At 44.8% G+C, this 18,800-nt stretch overlaps 1 protein-coding gene across 2 annotated transcripts in view; it reads left to right on the top strand.

Moving 5' to 3' along the window:
- The window catches only part of ATP6V1H (ATPase H+ transporting V1 subunit H), a 172,651-nt gene that overhangs the window by 112,712 nt on the left and 41,139 nt on the right, over window positions 1–18,800 (top strand). For both annotated transcript variants that reach the window (XM_078666460.1, XM_078666461.1), the window contains 2 exons: window positions 10,817–11,009; window positions 15,100–15,278. In XM_078666460.1, the coding sequence (XP_078522586.1) occupies window positions 10,817–11,009; window positions 15,100–15,278 (372 nt within the window). The remainder of the gene's footprint in view (window positions 1–10,816; window positions 11,010–15,099; window positions 15,279–18,800) is intronic.

The following is an 18,800-nucleotide window of genomic DNA, read 5'->3' on the forward strand; positions in this document are numbered from 1 at the left end:
AGCTCCCGGGTGGTCGCTCCGGCCAGGCCATCAAGCCTAAGTGCATGAAGAAGAAACCGTGTATATGTTGCGTGTGTCCCGAAGTAGCCAACCAAGTTAGAAAGAGACTATTAAAACATAAACTAAACAAGGTAAAAACTTTAAGAACCCCTACCCCCCTCCCTGCCTCCCTGCCCGGCGGACAAAGAACCTTCCACCTCCCCAACTGAGCAGAGTGCTTACAGTCCCAACACATGAAATTTGTTCGTGGGGGTGAGACTTCTGTGTCCGTTGTCGTACCCCCCTCTCTGTAGATACTCGTGCAGTGCTATTCTTAACCGTATAGTCATACCTGTATGGGTCTTGCCCCTTTGAGTCATAGTTCCACCATATTCGGACCTCCGTAAGTGGCCCTCCGCCTCACCTTCCCACTGGAAGTCCGGCACTTGCCAACAGATTGGTGAGGGGATTGGTGTCTGTCGTGGAAATCAAAGATTTTGGTGACCCCAACGGAGATTGTAGTGCGACGTCCCCTGCTCATTCTGGTTCGTTGTTAGGTTGAGGGCTCCTCTCTCCGGGGCTGCGCTGCGGATTTCGGTTCTTCGGGTTTCTCGCCGGTCTCCATCCCTCCAACCACTCCTGAGTCGCTTGTGGCGTGTCAAAGAACCACGTTTTGCCTTCGGATTCTACACGTAGCTTCGCTGGGAAAATCATCGAGTATTTGAGTTCTCGAGCACGCAGTACTTTCTTTACCTCCGTGAAGCTGCGACGTTGTTGAGCCACTGCCGCTGTGTAATCCGGGTAGAAGTGGATCTCCGAGTTGTCAATTTGGATAGGAGGTCGAGTGCGCCCTGCCTATAAAATGGCGTCTCGGTCCCTGAAGTTGAAAATGCGTGCCAGGATAGGTCGAGGCGGGGCCCCGGGCTTCGGCTGACCTCCAGGGACTCGATGGGCACGTTCCACCGAGAAATACTTCGAGAGTCCTTTAGGTTGGAGCTGCTTAGTAACAAGGTCCTCAACATATAGGTCCAGGGCCGGGCCGCGTTCTGATTCTGGAACGCCAATCAGGCGTACATTATTTCACCTCGAGCGGCCTTCCTGATCATCCAGTTTCGCTTTTAGCATGAGATTGTCGTCCTCCAGCCGTTGGACTTTGCGCTTTAACGCCGACGTGTCTCCCACAAGGTCCGTAGTTGTCTTCTCGACCGACTCCAGGCGGTCAGACTTTTTAGCGAAGTCAGCGCGAATCAGGGAGATGTCCGTTGAGATGGTGCCCATTGAGGATTGCATTGTCTTTAGGGCCGCCATGACGTCGTGGAGAGTGATCTTTTCTGTGTTGTTTCCCTCTACCCCGGAGTGGGGTGGTGTTCGCGCAGAGTCTCTCCTCGCAGCGTCCGGTGGGTCCTTAGTATAGGCGTACTTTTCCAGTTTCGAGGTCTGCTGACCCCTCGTACCCCTGCCACTCATTGCCGCCGACGTCGTTTGGGGTGTGCACGAAGTTGTTTGTGGTGCACCGCGGAGTGAATCCCAAACTGGTTCTGGCGGGCTATTGTGCTGTCTGCTTCGTTGTGCGGTCGTCTCGCAGCCTCTGCCTGCTTGTAGTTGCAGTCCCCCAACCAGATCAGCGCTTCGGTGGTCGTGAATACCCGGGGCGAGCGAGGGCCGCTGTGGATGTTTTGAGAACCAGACCCCTGCCTCGCCACTGCCCGCGGGGACCCTAGGATCTGCCTGCCGGCGTGGGCCAGCCGAGTTGTATTAGGGGGACACTTTTACCCCTGCTCCTGTCGTTGTGTTCTGCCTCGGATAGTCTGTGCAAGCGGCCCGCGAAATGCGTGAGCTTTGGCAGGCAGTCGGTCGGATAGTCCGTGCAAGTGGCCCGCGAAATGCGTGAGCTTTGGCAGGCAGTCGGGCGCGAGCCGCTTTAGTCCCAGCGAGTCTCCGGAGCAGGAGCTTACCGCGGCTGGACGGTGGGTCCTTCGCGCGGCGCTGTGGCGGTGGGGCTTGGTGAGGCTCCTTCACTCCCCAGTCCTTCCTGTCAGCATCCGTCACCGCCTGCAGCCCGGCCGAGCCCTCGAACCAGCGCGGGGGGGTCAGGTGTCACACGGGGACGTTGGCAGATCCTGTAGGTGGAGCGGGAGTGCGTCTGGTCCGCCGATGGCGGTGTGGTGTGCACGCAGGGTGCGGCAGGCGGCGCAGGGTGCGGGGCACCCCGGGATCAGTCTTCACGCAAGACCCCTGCTCTTGGCGCCAGAACAGGCCGCAGTCCTCCTCACGACGTAGCTGCTCCGGGGAACCTCGGATTTGGACGCCGGTAGGATCCGCCTGCACCGGAGGACAAGGGGGCCACAATCCCGCCGTGCAGCAACTGCTTAAGGTACGGATAGGTGAGCGGATTTCAAGAGGAGGGCTCGTCAGTCACAGAGCTCTCTCAGAGTGCGGCCATCTTGGCTGGAGGTTAGCCACGCCCCCCAGAAATACACATTTTCCTTACATTTCTGTGATGGAAGGTTCTGGAACCTGTGGGGAGCCACATATTTCCTACCATTCTGAGTTCCCTGATAAAAACGGTACCCAACTTTTATGGGTAGGCCACTAGACCACGACCGAAAAAAGACCCTCTCTGCAGAATCCCGTGCTCCTCTGTGCACTTGGCACCCAGCACCGTGTCCCGCCCCTCCTCTCCCCGGCCTCCTCCTTGGGCTCGGGACTCACGCCTCGGGGCCAGGAGCAGTAACAGTGGCAGTAGCTTGGGCTCAGGCTCTCTCAGTGGCCACACTCGGAGGCTTGGCTGCTCTCGGAGTGCTCTGCTCGTTGTGTGATGTTTTTTAAAACTAGTTAAGCAGGGGATCCTAGGCTGGAGTGCCTTGCGTGGATCCCATGAGGTTTTTCTTACCCCCATTGCCCTGCAACCCTCATACTATGCCTAAAATCACACATTTTTCTTACATTTCTGTGATGGAAACTTCAGAATCCCCCAAAATCCTAACACCCAGTGTTACCCCACTTGTGGCAATAAAAACACTGCACCACCTTTGTGGCGTTTTTATTGGTACAAGTGAGGTAATGTTGGGAGATAGGATTTTTTGTAGATTCCTGCGGATTCTGGAAAATGTGTGATTTCAGCATAGTTTGAGGTTTGCAGGGCACTCTGGGTAAGAAAATCTCGCACTGCCCTGGAATCCCCTCATTGTCTAGTTTTCTAAAATGGCAGCCAAAAGTGTTGGAACGCCTGGGGTTTGGCCCGCGCTTTCAAGGGGGGGTCAGATACTCTTCACGGAGTTGAGGGGGCAAGTCCGGGTTAATAACTGCACGTCCCGATTACTTAAACTAGGCAGAGGCACCAGACAGGGCTGCCGCCAGTCTCCCCTCCTTTTCTCTTTGATACTGGAGCCACTGGCGTCATGGGTGAGAGGGGATGCAGTACTCAGAGGGCTGAAATGGGCGGCAGGTAATGAAGACAGAATGTCGCTATACGTGGATGACATTCTGATATATCTAGCGTCCCCTTATGCTTCAATACACAGACTTTTAAATATTTTTACAAATTTTGCCAAGTATGCCGGCTAGCCATCAACTGGGCTAAGTCAGTGCTGTTTGTTCTGCAAGGTCCAAATCCTAGGCTTCCCTCGGGATGCGAGATTGAGATGGCCAATGATGGATTTCGCTACCTCTGAGTGTTTATTACTCCTGACTCCCAGCTTTTCTATGAAAAAAAACTAGCTGTCCCTTTAGATCGACTCTGCAATTATGTTAAACATTGGAGAGCGTTGCCACTTTCGCTACTAGGCCGAGCTGCCCTGTTTAAGATGTTTGCTCTTCCGAGGTTTTTATATATCCTTCAAAACTGCTCTTACAGAATTCCAGACTCTTATTTTAACAGTGTTGAAAGAGAGCTCCGGTCACTGCTGTGGGATGGAGGTGCGCCTCGCATATCATTGCACAAATTGACTAAGGGGTGGTATGACTGGGGGGATTGCACTTCCGGATATACGGCTCTATTACTGGGCCTCTCAATTAGTGGCAATAAATCATTGGTTATACTGTTCTCCAACTGATCCTGTGTACATGTTGGACAGATATCAGATGGGATGTGAGGGCTGTCTGGAGCTCTCTATACAAAACCCCGTAAAGGAAGGTATCTGGACCCTATGGCGCGGAGATTTGGCATCAGGCGACTAAACGTCTGGGTTGGACCGGAGTGCTAACTCATGCCGCACCCTTGTGGTCCTCTCAAAAATTGGGCCTCCTATGCCATTATGCAGGCTTTGATAAGTGGGATTGAATCAGACTCTCCACTATAGGCCACCTAGTAAAATGAGCAAACTCCTCACATTCAGTGAACTACAGGAAAAAAACGACCTAGCTCCAGGGGCGATTTTTCGTTATTTACAGATCTGCACTCACACTAGCGCTTCCAGACATGGGCAGCATGCCAGAATCATCCCCCTTGGAAGACGGGATGCTTTCTGAACCCATCCCAGCTAAAGCTATTTCCCTAACATATTGCAAATTATGTAACCACCTGCCAGATCCCTTTCGAGCTCTCCGAGAGCGGGAGCAAGCCGATATTGGCGACATCAATGACGAAGACTGGCAATCGGCGCTGATGTCCCCGAGAGAAGCAGCTATTGCTTTTCGTTTCCGCCTGATCTAATTAAAAATCTTATATAGAACGTACCTAACAGGGGTGACTTTGGCAAAAATGGGTGCTCGACAAGACAGGCTATGTCTGCACGGATGTCACAGAGAAGCAAACTTCTATCACACTATATGGGACTGTCCGCAAATACGACCTATATGGGAAAGGGCCACAGCACGTATGCAAGAGGCTATAGGGGAACAAATATCCCTAACACCACAACTGGGGCTCCTTAACATTTGGAAGGCAACTGATCTCATAGAAATGGAACAGCAACTAGCCACTCTTGGATACACCTTAGTTAAAAGAGCAATCGCAATGAAATGGGAGTCAGCGGAAAGACCTTTGATTACGGTTTAGGCAGCTGAACTCGACAAATGTATGTATAATTGCAGAAAAATAAGTATATAATTCTAGAGGTTGTCCCAAGAAATGGGATAAAAAATGGAGCGGTGGGAATGCACATAGAGGCCTACCGTTTGTATATCCCCAACCGTAGAGATGGGATTGTCAAGAAATAATGGACACTCAACTGAATTGATTGATTCACTAGGTACAGTAATAATATTGAGCCCCAATGTAACCTTACTGAAATGTATGCAAACCGATGTTGTGATTGTCTGCAGAATGAAACGAAATAAAGAAATCTTTAAAATGGCAGCCGAGCATGTCCCCAAATCCCGCACCTATCCCTGTGGCTGATCTCTCCTCGTAGCGCTTTAGGGCCTTTTGATTCAAGTTGTCTTGGCCCACCCACACAAGTGAGGTACAATTGTTATCGAAAGGCTTGGGGGAATGCTGAGTGGTAGAAAATGTGTGGCTTTCCACAGATTTCAGAATTTTTCCTCTCCGGCATATGAGGAAAGTGTGTGTTTTCACTCAAAGTTGTGGGTTGCAGGGCATTGTTATGCGAAGCACACCACCGTGGACTACTCCGGGTGTCTAGTTTTCAGAACTGTCTGGATTTGGAAGTTTTTGCTAGGTGGCAGCCTACCCAAGTCCAACAAGTGCAGCCATTCACCATTGCAAGCGGAACGATAATAGTTGTTAGCCACACTCTCCAGGTCCATATGTAAAAACAAAAGTCCTTTTGTTTGCCATTGGGGTGGGATTTCTTAGTCTTCAGGGGAAGAACTGTGAGGATTTAGGGGTGATGGTGGTGCAGATGTAAGGATGGGCCAACACACCCCTTCCCCCTGGGTTGCAGAAACACAGGTACTTACCCCCCCTCTGACCTTTGGGGGGGGGTGGGGGAGAGGCACCGACCTTGCGCAACGGGCCGCTTCCCCAAAATCCCTGGTGTCTAGTGGGTGGATCCTTGCTTGGGGATCTCTCTCCTATGACGATATTGCCTCAAGCAGGGATCCACTGGAGGGAGAGAATTGGAAAGGAGAGATTCTTCCCTGTCAAAAGATTACTCTCCCACCCAATCAGCTCTCAGGGTGAGTGAAATGTGCCCCGGATTACTGATGCAATGAAAGTGAAATCGTCTCGTTTTACTTTCACTTTAGTGTAATGACATCAACACGCCCTGGATGCTCGGAAATCTGTATCCAAGCAGCCCAAGTTTAAACAATAATAAATAAATCCCTCTGGTCCTCTCCAAAGGGGCCTTTATGTACCGTCCCAGTGTCAGCCAGTGGCTGGCACCCACACTGGGGAGGCATAGCTGCCAAGGTTTCTGATTGCTATGTGTGACATTTTCATAATTTCTGTCTAATAATGAGTGACATTTCAACGAATATGAGTGACATTTTCTTGCGCGCAAAATCAAGCAATGAAGACGAGGGAAACATATACATATCAGAAATTATCCCTATTTGATCAAAGAGAAACTCTAAGAAGATCTTGCCCCAAGAATAAATTGTCCTATATAGAATCTGGAAACCTCAGTGTTCTAATTGTGGCCTCTCCACCTATTAATATTGTGTGATCCTTATCAAATCACCGATCTTCATGTACTCCTCTGTTACCTACAGATTAGAAACAGGTTGCCTGCCTGCTATGTAAAAAACACACACTCTCCCTCGATTAGTTATTATTTCTGAAACTCTCGTCTTTCTAGAGCCACTTCTAGAGTACTGTATGCATGCAAATACTTTAAAGGGGCTACAAAGGAAACATGTTTCTAAGAAAGATTTCAAGGTGTGTTTTTCGTGAGCTACTTCATTCTGACCTGTGTTTTACCTCCATCCAAAAGTTAGTAAATACCATATACAAGAAAGAGGCTCTTTGCTCACGCCTTGGAGTCTCTACTTCATAACTGTTGCTGTTTTTGAAAGATATTTTAGGTTTAAAATGGTTACCAAAGATCAAAAAAGTTTAAAGAAACACTACCTAAAGCAGAAAAGTGCACTAGTGTTGCAGAAAATGTTCATTATGTGTACAGTTTTACCTCCTCTAAACTCAGATATGAAGTAGCATGACCATTCAACCAGACACTTGTAGTGATGTCACAGCCTATTGGCTCTGATGAAATCACGTTGAGGTTGATGCACACAATCTACGATTATTTCCCCAAACGTCACAAAATCAGACCTAAGCCAGGTGTAAAAGTTGCACGGGGCAGTATATGGATGTTAGAGACGCCCCCGCTGGTATCCTAATGATGCTTCTGACGTCAGCGCTGGGCTACAGATTGCTGGGGGATCAGCTCTGTATCTTAGCTAATAAAGAAATTAACTTGTAATCTTAACACATTTATTTTTCTCCAGTTCAAATAGCGCCAAGCCTTTCTGGGTACAAACAAGTGTTTCACAACTAATACAAACAGAGGTTTATTATATAGCGCCTCGCCCACCTTAAGAGATGTCATTTAACCAGGCAAAGGGCTGATCCAGCGAGTCTTTGGGCTTTTACACCGATCTTTTTTGTGTCATCCAGCAGATAAAGTTGCAGTTTGACACCCTGCTGCAAGACTTGATCCAGGAACAAGAGTCTACAATCATATTGCCATGTTTATCATTTCATTCAACTAGTGACTATCACCACTAGAAACAACAGAGTTGTATGCATTACTCACAAAGCCATTCATCGTGGCACCCCAGAATGCCTGGCCCAAAAACTCACTTCTTTTTCTGGTGGATGCTGGTCATAAAGAAACAATAAACTTCCTTCTACCACAACCAATAAGGTTTAATAAATAAAACTCAATCTCTATACGGGAAGCACGCCCAAAATTTAAAAGTTTCTCTCTATAGGAAATTCACCAAACCGCTCGTTCTAGACTATCAAAACGGATCAAAAAAACTTTTGGATCAAGAAACAGCCTTTGAACAAAGCGCTGCATCGTAACATGTCTATTTTTTACAAACATGATAATGTGATGGCATATAGTGAGCATGGCAATGTGACCTAGTTTGCCTCTAATGTTCAACCTCTGGTACACATCACTCGAAACCACAAGCTTTCGCCCTCACATTTTCTTCACAATATTTTGCTACTTTTGTTGTATGTAACTTAAAGCGCTCTGATACCCTGTTGTCTAGTTCGCGCTATATAAAACTAAGGAAACAAAAAAAAAGTACAATGCTATGTTTTTTCAGAAACTAAAAGAACAATCAGAAGCCCAAATCTCTGTGGAAAGTTGTCATGGTACAGCTGAAAATCTCGGTAAACTCGGCATTATCTGATGTTTAAAGAACGATTCTATGGTTGGTGAATAAGATGTGAAGTCACACAAATACTGGGGTTTAAATACCGCACTTGAAAAACAACAGGAGGAGGGGGTCCCACTCTTTCCCTGATGTGCCAGGGAGTCGCAGGGCCCCTTTACTCGGCACTGACTGTGCACTAGAAATGCCACATGGGGCAATTATTAATTTAACAACAAGTCAGCACAATCTAACACGGTACCTCTGAAATGCTGCACAAGAAGGCCGATGGGGTCGGGTCTCTCTCACGGGATCACACACTGCAGGGCAGCCTATCTGCAGCACTCTCACTCGGCCCGGCAAAGCTCCTGGCTCGGAAAAAGTTTTCGCTGACACTCAGCAATAATTATTCTGGCCCACAGTGCGGGCGGCCCGGCCGTGCAGCAGCCAGTGCCATCAGCGGCGTTGCAAGGCGGCTGAGCCCATGATTCCGGCGCAGCCTGCGGTGCTAACCATTGTGAGCAGCCGGCCTCCACCTCCATAATTTCATTACAAGTAACTCCCGGCGCGCACCCTCAGCAGGACGTGACGTTGCGTGCGTCCCCACATGGCGCCAGGGCAAAGTTGCCACATTAAAGTTAACTGCGGCGGCAGGCCCCGCCCGGGTCTCTAGGCACCCGGGCAGATATAATGCAACATTGTAGCACTGGGAGCAGTGCGCGTCTGAACTTTCACTGTTCCATTCGGAGCCTGCTGCCAAGTGAAGTCTGCTGCGGCTGGGCCGGGCGCTGGGAACACAGGTGTCAGAGGCGCCAGTGCGTGCGCTAGCACCTAGCATAGGCTAAGGCAGCCTTTCAGCGCTGTCGGGTCAATGGCGAAAAATGCGTGACAATTAATTTCAGTGCGGTGATGCGGGAACACCACACTGAAATGCGTTAGCGTCACGCCTAATGCGTGATACTTGACAGGACTGGGGAGGTAGTGCGGCCGATGGCCACACTTGAAAGGTTAAAGTGCATTATGTCACAGTGATGCTGGAGTACAGGGATTATGAAAGGAAAGGTTGTAGGATGGTTTGTTTCCAACACAGAACACAACGTAAATACCTGTAAGTTAATTATTTGCATTCAGAAGTTGGGAAAGCAAAAATGAAGCACCTGTTTTTTGTAATTCCCAAATGTACTGGAGAAATATTTTTAATAGGATGAACAGAACTCCAATGATTTTTATGGTGATGCACATATGATAAATATTCACAGAAACCTGATTACTACACAGTTTTGTGCTTAATAGTTTTATCAGTAAAACTGTATGTCTGTGGCCATGTCAACGGAAATGGACTGTCTGTAAATGACAATGCCTTAACGTACAAAGCTTTAGTTACATCGAAAAAAACCTCTCTGCCTCATGTCCACTAAAATTGGGTGGGTCGTAGAAGTTTGTCTTGCTATAAATTGGGTCGTGGTTCTAAAGTTTTGTGAAGTACAGCGCTTAAGTAGTGATCCCATGAGCTAATGTACACAAAAATGCTTCTGCCAACTTAACTGAAAGGATGGAATCGAAAAGAAGTCAGCATTTGTATAGGAGCCATCATCGCATCATTATAATTTACATATCACTATATCCCCCTGAGTTTTAAGCACTAACAAAATTCAGCAATTAAAAACTGGTCTTAAGTGAGGTCTTCAAGGCCTTCCTATGCGTTTGCTTCTACTTCTTAGATGGCTATGCAGTGCGTTCCAAAGAGTGTTCGCTTTAGATAAGAGGATACAGCCAACATTCTACTCGGTTCTAAGTTTCAGGTTCAGTCGGTCTGCAATGCATTTCTTGACCCAAAAGGTCATCCCTGGTTGTAGGAGGTGCGTAACATATATATTTGAGGTATACTGAGTGGAAATAAACTGAGATTTGTGAGACTGTATTAAGGTCTTGAAATTGAACATTTTTTTTTAATCTGCAGCTAGCCAGCGCGTTGATCTTAAAGTTTGTATAATGTGACTATACTTCATTGTATTAACCACCACTCCTGCTGTCTAGGTTTGCAGGACCTGGATCTTTTTCACGTTTTTCTTGAAGTATCCCACCAGCAATGCATTGCAGTAGTCTATTTTAACACAAGTTATAGTTTTTGCTGTTACTATTGATCGACGGTGGAATATATTCAAAAGCTCTTAACGCTTTGCTTATCAAAAAGAAAAGCAGTTTATTTTTCTTCTCTATTTTTCCTTTCTGCTTTTAGTAAAGAAAGTTGCTTAATCACAATATAAAGCTTTCACTGTTGCCATAATACTGAGACGTGACGCCTGCCAAAATATGTTCACTCTCTATTGTTTAATTACTACCCAGCAGTATGATCATATTCAACATCTGCTTGTCAAGAAATAAATCTCTCTGCTGCATGAAATGTACTACAGATGTAAACATTGTTAGTGGAGTCTTGACCTTGCCCGTACCCAAAGAGACTCCTCTGCCTCACACTCTCACAGTTTATCTGAACAGTTTTCAATAAAGAATTGTCCTCAATACATTTTAATTGATTTGTGATTGCGCAATCTCTTTTAAATAGTACAATTTGATCTGCCTGTACTGTTGTCATCTTTTTCAGCATAATGGGAGTTTTAAGCAACAAATGTGGATTCCAGCTTCAATACCAAATGATATTCTCAGTATGGTTGTTGGCGTTTAGCCCACAGATGTGTGAATATCTTCGTAGATACAATATCATCCCTGTCTTATCCGACATCCTGCAAGAATCTGTTAAAGAAAAAGTAACTAGAATCATTCTAGCTGCATTCAAAGTAAGTATTTGGACTCTACCTAGTAGTGCAGTAAATATACTGAAGAAAAGTGTTTGTATAGATTCAGTTATCCTAAATGTATTCACATTGCAGGTATTTTCACCATGCTGTCTACTGTGTAATATATATGTCCTTTAGAATTCCCTACTTCTTAAAAAATGTTTTGTGCTTTTCAAAGTCCATTCTGTAGTAAGGAGGAAAACTGTACCTAACACCTTGTCTTTTTGAACTCTGTATATGCCTGTACCATTAGAAACTATCTTAGTTTTCAGTGATTGCATTTCAATCTGACATGTGCACACGTTTCAGTGACACCATAACAATACCCTTAATCTCATCATTATCTATCTTTTAATTCCCAAAGCTGTTGTTGGAGTTTCACCGCCCCCTTGACTCTAAGCTATTTTCTGGACTGACCTAGGAATAGCCAAATTGGTCTTTCATGAAATGATCTCATGCTAGCAGGCGTCTCGGATGCTTCCCTGGCTCCAAGATCTGATTAGCTAGATCTGTGAGACCGCTGAATAAAGCCTGTGCTCGCCCTTGAGCAGAACATATGGGATGATGCTTTTGTGGGCAGCCCTACATTGCTAGGCCAGTTAACACGTGCCAAGGTTGATAGAATACCCCTCTCCTGTCCTTTCTCGTCTCAAAGCATTCCCCCTTTCCCACTATACAAACATATTCATAGCTATCTCTGTCATATCTATATCCAGTTTCTGCCACAGTCACTGTAACAACTTGAACTGTAAAATTGCATTCAAGCTCCTATCGACCAAAGCAAGCGGCCTGGCTTGTGAACAGTCTTCCACCTCACCAACACCTCCAACCTAAATCCCACATAGTCCCATTGTCATCCCGAGTCACACATCGCTAAACAGATTTCATTATACTTTCCTGTGCTCTGACGCTACTGTCCTTTTGCCCCATGTCAACAGTCTTTTACTTCAGGGATACACCAATGCCTTCATTTGTCAACCATTCGCTTGCTTTTTCTGTGAGTGACCAGTCTAGTATTGCAGTGGAGCCCTATCTTGGTTTTTAGTCTCCTGGCATTCACCTTCTCTACCCTCTACCTGACCCCAACAACTTGCTTTGAAAATACTTCTCACTTCCCTTTACCCCCACATTTATTATACTGTTGTTAACCCTTCCATCTCTGTGCTAGCCACCCTGCATAGGGCCAGATTACAACTGTCCCTTAAACCTGTAATTTGTCTACAGACCTCGGTTTCCACAAGGATCACAAGTTTAGGTTTAGTAAATGTATCGATTTGTTAATTATGGTGTGCAATAATTTTTGTATCCATTACCTTTCAGCGGGTTGAATCTAATGGAATTTAACAGGGGGAAAAAATGCCGTTAAAAACCTGGACATGCATATTTTTGGAGCAGTGAGCCCAAGGTCCATATGCTAAATAATGCCCTTAATCTCTGAACACTTGAACTCTACCCCACATTGTTTCTGTGTGGCAAACATTTATCAAGCCCTATGACACATCATTTGCCCATGCTCTCATTAAGTTGATTATTATGTTATGTTAGAAAAATCCATAAGGTACGCGTACACCAAAGTGTTTCTTGGTGCTGTGGCAACAAGAAGGCAAACACGTCTCTTTGTTCAAGCGTATGAATTAAGCGCATGAGTGCCCGCTTTCTGATCTTTTTCTGTTAGGCGCCTTGACACCTTCGGGTTTTAGTTTGCGCGTTACAAGATGCATAATAAATAATAAATAAATAAATAAAGGAGAGGGCTCAGGCTAATCAAAAGCTTGCTTAAACAGCCAAGCCTTTAAAGGATTCCTGAACCTCAGGAAGTTAGTTTCCAGCTTGACCGTGAAAAGGAGAGAGTTCCATAAGATGGAAGACAGGACAGAGCAACTCCTGCCCTATCTCTTGAACCAAGGGATCCTCGGCTGGTTGGCAAGAGAGGATCTGAGAGCTCTAATATGAACTACTCTTAATTCTACTTGTTACAAAGGCTGGAGTCTGGTCGTGAATCGATTTGTAAATTAGATAAGCCGTTTTAAAGAGAGCGCTCTGTTTGATGGGGAGTCAGTGAAGCTTCATCAAGGCAAGAGAGGATTGCACACATATGTGCAGTTTACAGATTATCCTCACTGCTGTATTTTGAATGATTTGTAGTTTATGTAAAGAAGTTGTAGGGAGACCCAAATACAGAGAGTCTGCTTAGTCCAAGCTGGAAACAATTAACCGCGGCAATAGCCGCTTTCAGAGCCTCGGGTGACAAAAGAGGGAGTGACCTTCCTAATGGATTTCAGTAGGCTAAAGCACATAGACAATCAACTGTCCATGATCCCCCATATCAAGGCAGTCATGGCTACTACGATGCCCGGCCTGTTGGCCGAGGCCGCTGAGACAGAATGAGCATAAAGGACCAGTAAACGTTGGCCCAGATATCCGTCCTGTGATTGAGAATAACCAGTTTAGTCTTATTGGTGCTTAGATCGAGGGAGTTAGTGCCCATTCAGTTTCAAATTAACTTCAGGGTAGACTGAAATTCCTGATGGGATTGGGCAGCACCCTCAAACGGGAAGATTAGCTGAGTCATCAGCGTACTTGTAGAATCTACTCTATGACTAGTCAAGACTGAGCTCAATGGGCAGATTTGAACATTAAACAGCAAAGGAGATTACGCGGAGTCCTGGGTAATCCCACAGCTGACATGAGTCTTAGAAGAGGAAATAAGCCTAACTGCACTTTCTACGTTCTGCCTCTTAGGAAGGAGGATATTCAACTCAGAGCCTGACCTGATAGGCTGACTGCCTTCGGATGATTCAGCAGAGCTGCATGGTCAACAGCATTGAAGGTGGGCAATAGATCCAGGAGAACTAGCACAGACTCCTGTCTAAATCCAGCTTTCATCGTAGATCATCGGGGACAGAGCACTTTCCTGCTTCTGTACTGTGGGATGGTCGGAAACCAGCCTGCAATAGATGAAGAAAGTTTAAAGAATAAAAGAACCTGCTTATCTCCCGAGTAACAAAACTTTCTAAAATTTTGCCTACGTAGGGGAGAAGTTAAATGGGGAGATAATTTTTCATCAGCTTAAGATCGTCGCCCAGCTTCTTCAGCAAAGGATTTACCACTGCATCTGCCAGGTGCAATGCCCTGAGTAAGTGACTTATTCAAAAGATTTCACAGAGGGTTGACTGTTATGACAAACAGAACTTGCATAGTGGTTGAGGAAGAGATCCAATGGGGGCCCAGATTTGTAGTCCCACCCTCAAGATTGGTGAGAGTTACTCTAAACAGAGGCTTCCCTATTTCTTTCTGCCTTCCACTCTGTCAAAACCGTGTCAAACCAATTGCACAGAAAGGATGTATTTTGATAGTGGACTTTGAGTGCAGGCAGATGTATGGTAAAAAAAGCACGACCATATATCGCATGTATGCACAAACATGGTTCCATCTGCATCAGATCTGTATGATCTGTTTGATGATCAGTGTTTAATCCCCCCATTATGCAGCTGGTTTTTCATGGCTGGGTGTTCTGATGCTTTTTTCCATTTCCTCCTGCGCAAGTCGGAGAGGTAACAACTACTACTTTATGCATGCTGCAACAGGATAATAATTGTGCTTTTTAGTGTAGCATCACGACCGAAGTGACAATCTACATTTCAGTTTACCTTCACAATTAGTTTGATTAACTCCTAGTTTAATTGATCGATATTGGTAATCTTTATTTAGCACCTAGGAATTAAATCTATTTTTTGAGAGTCATGCTGGATAGCATTACTAGTAGTGAGTCTGCTCAGAATCGGCGGTTATCTCAAGGTTGTCATTTTTTTGGGTTTGAAACGATATATAAACTTTAAGTAGTTTTTCCTAATGACCTCATTTACTACATCTGTTTAAGTGGTGTGAATGCAAAACGTGGTTCGCAGTGCTCTAAATGACTGACATTTAGCGTTTGAAGGTCAAAGCTGCACATTTAACATCAGACCTATAATGCTTGTTTGGGAGTTATGCACATCTTAAGTTCTTCTAATAGAGCTCATTTAAATACGTTGGTTAAGTGAAAAATAACTTTTAAAAATGTTCACATACAGTTTTTGTTAATTTTAAGAACTTTTTGGAAAAATCTACGGAGAGGGAAACACGTCAAGAATATGCTCTTGCCATGCTTCAGTGCAAAGTCCTTAAACAGCTGGAAAACCTGGAACAGCAAAAGTATGACGATGAGGACATAGTGGACGATATTAAGTTTCTTTTAGACAAACTTGGTGAAAGTGTTCAGGATCTCAGGTACAATGTGGCCTTGTTCATGTTTGTCATTTTTGTTTTTGTAGAGTGATTTTTATTAATATTAACTTGTAATAATCAGTTTCCTTAAGGAGACTGCAATGCAAAACGTTAGCGATGTATATTTGAATGGTGCTTATAACAACCCTTGGTCCCTGCTAGTCTTCTGAGATGAAAATCCCATAAAGAACCTTGCAGAGACACAGCATGCTGTATTAGAATGATAACCAATCCTTTCTGTTGCTACAGTTGACTTCATTGGTGATGGAGTTCCAGGTATTGTCCTTGCCTTAACAATAATAGTTGCACCATAATTGTGTATCTGATTAACGACTGACTGTTAGGCCTTTTCTGAATATCAATTTGAGTTATAACAACATAGTTTGTTGATCTGGAAAGGGTAAAGAGGTTAAATGTGGGCAGATTCAGTAAACTTTACGAAGGGGAGATGATCCCTAGATTGTTAGACTTGTTCTTCAGCCTGTGTACACCATCCTACTCTGACACCATGGCTCATTAGCACTGCTCCAAGTGCCTCCAATTGACTTCCAGATTGGCATGGGTCAGGGCTCCTTACTGAACTGTACAAGGAGTTTCCAGTACATGCCCTCTCTCCTGTAAATTCCCAAACCCCAAAAAAGATTGAGCAAGTTGGTTCCGGCATTCCATACAGCCATGCTGTTTGCTGTTCCCAGATCTCTTAACCTCAGCCAAAGGCAGAATCTAGCAACATTTTCAGGAGGGTCTGATTCTCCACCTTTCTCCACTTTTGCTGAATTTAAGGGCTTAGTTTCCGAATCTCCGCATGTCACCTGAACATGTTTGTTTTAAATTTAGCTATGATACCTGTAATCTAAATTACTACAGTTCAGTCAAATGTCCATTTTGGATGCTTTCGTTATTGGGCACTGAAGAGTATAACTAACCCACTATCCTCCTTTGATGAGCTTCTTTGTTCTTAAGATACTTGTCTGGTACACTGATCGTAGTCGATTCGTGTCGACCCTCCATTATGCTGCCTCTTCTAACCTGTGAACGGTACCGTGGCTTCCACGCATGGATGAAATCTTTTAGAGACTTTTTGTGATACCTTAGCAAAATGTATATTATTGCTGGCATGTTGGAACCATTACCCCCATTTGAGGTGCATTGTGCATGGATTGTGAAAATTACTGAATTTGTTACTCTATTTTATTACTCTATTTACTTCCACAAAATTCAGATTCTGCATTCTAATTTTGCAGTAGATGGCTACAGGAGATGGGGTCTTGTCACAACACCAGCAACATTGTTGCTTGGGGAACATAGGGGGATCTTATGAGTTCACATTATCTAGAGATGAGCTCAGTGCACACAAAACCAGTATGAGATGTAACATGTTCCTCTATATTGGGATTTGGTACTTGTACTGATAGATTAGCTGTTTTAGGTAACCTTTTACCCATAGAGAACCTGTCTGGTTTTAGAATAAAGGCTATTTTTATATGGATAGCAATATGTAGAATGGGCATACACCTTGACTGGGAATGTAAATTAGAAAATTGCATCTTCATTAAGAATAATCATGAAGCCGATCCTATTAGAGGAGATCATATCAAACACTAGTGCTGCCCAATTGTGAACCAGCGACTTCTTCAGGGCTATACTCCATGCGTGAAGATATTTAAATCCGGCTATATTTCCGTCCAGAATGGGATTAAATAAGGTCCAATGTTAGACACACAGATAAGACCTATCCTGTGTCCAGAAATAATCCCTCGATGCAGGTTGTGTTAAAGAAAATAACCAGCAGCCATATCCTTGCCGGTATTAATACGGGACCTTTGCTTCTGTGATGAACAGAGCTCCGTCCAGCATGTACGCTGGAAACCTGCATTGAGTGGGTGCAGTGCACCACGGATTTTATTTATTCATGCCTGAATAAACTTGCACTATCACTAAATCCTCGTTTAAGGGACTCCTTATTGTGAAACACATCCAGGATACATGTACTGTGAATACGTGGGATTATTTCTCGACGCAAGATATGTGCAGTCTTAACTGTGTGTCTAACATTTGACAAATCTCATTTGAGACGGAAATACAACTGGATTTAAGGTTCTTCACACATTGAGTATAGCCCTGATGAAGTCGCTGCGCACAACCGTAAGCACGACGAAACACATGTTGGCTAAGGCTGTTGTGAATAAACTGAAGCACATGTTCCAGCAATGACTCAAGCTTTTGTCACACTGTTATTGATATCATTGATACACTGTTAGTGTGTGCAGGGGACTGTTCTATTTTTCCAGTGGATATCCACATGTTGATGAGGAGGGTGGCTCACCCTACCCTTATGCACAGCAATCCTCGCTCTATACTAGAGTATACTTACCTGCGTATTGCCCAGGAGCGCCAATACCCTATATAACCACCTACAAAGCAGTTTCAATTGTGAATCAAGATGGACGTATATGTCTTCAACTCTAGTTTAGCTCTACATGATTATTCTGTGTTTTGTAGGTTGTCACATTTCCTCCTTGCAATCCTTGTCACACTAGCTACATCTTCATTGCTGATGGTTTTATAAGCTAGTTTTTCCCTTACCCACTGCATTGCCTTACTAATTAGCATGTCTCCAAAATCCCTAAAACCAGGGGCATGCCTCCCCAAGTACATGTATTTGCTTGTGAGTTTCACAGGCTCTTTGTCTCATAGATCCTTGTGCTGATGATTACTTCAGTATCTGTCATTATCAATATTCATTTTTTGTGTCCTATCAAATATTTAGCTCCATGGCTCACAACATCGCCTACAAAATTCCACCATAATGAGCCATTAGAGTTTCCACAGTTGATCCAGCAAAAGCTCCACTGATTAAAAAAGTCTATTTTATGCAAAAGCTTTATCATTGTGTGCTCTCACAGATCTAATTTACCCAAGGGCACATGGAACTGAACATTAGCTTTATGCCGTCCGCATCAGCCTTGATACCTGAGACCACCTTCAAAGTAAATAACTGTTTTAGATACATCTTAGTCTTGACAATACTATCTTAATTTTTAGGTGTTTATAGCCGTAAAATACTTGTGTTGAATATTGCATATACTGCTCCGATTTAGCTGTAATCTGAAGGTTTCAACTACCCTCCGTGATAAGTATTCTGAGCCTTTCGCCCCTATGAGGTCAAAATAACTATTATTGTGTTGAGTAATTTCTGATGGATACATCTAACCTCAGATTCCACAACTTTTGAATATCCCCAGGTGCCAAACTGGATCTGAAAGATTTTTCAGCATAGCCCTTGCGTGCCATTAGGTGGTGTGCAGTTCCTAGTCAACCCTGCTCCACCTCTGAAGTGAGCTGGAGCTGCATGCAAGAGCCACTGAAGCTCGCTGAGAAGTTAGCTTCTATGCTCCTTTCTTTTTGGAGTTGATGAGATTTTCCTCCCACAATTATTTTCCACTGTGCAGGGTGAGCATGTCCCGTCCTAAAACTATGGGGTATAAGATTGTTGCAGGCAGATTTTTGACAGACCAACATGGC

This window comes from Lissotriton helveticus, chromosome 11, assembly GCF_964261635.1.
Source record: "Lissotriton helveticus chromosome 11, aLisHel1.1, whole genome shotgun sequence".
NCBI classification, from domain to species: domain Eukaryota; kingdom Metazoa; phylum Chordata; class Amphibia; order Caudata; family Salamandridae; genus Lissotriton; species Lissotriton helveticus.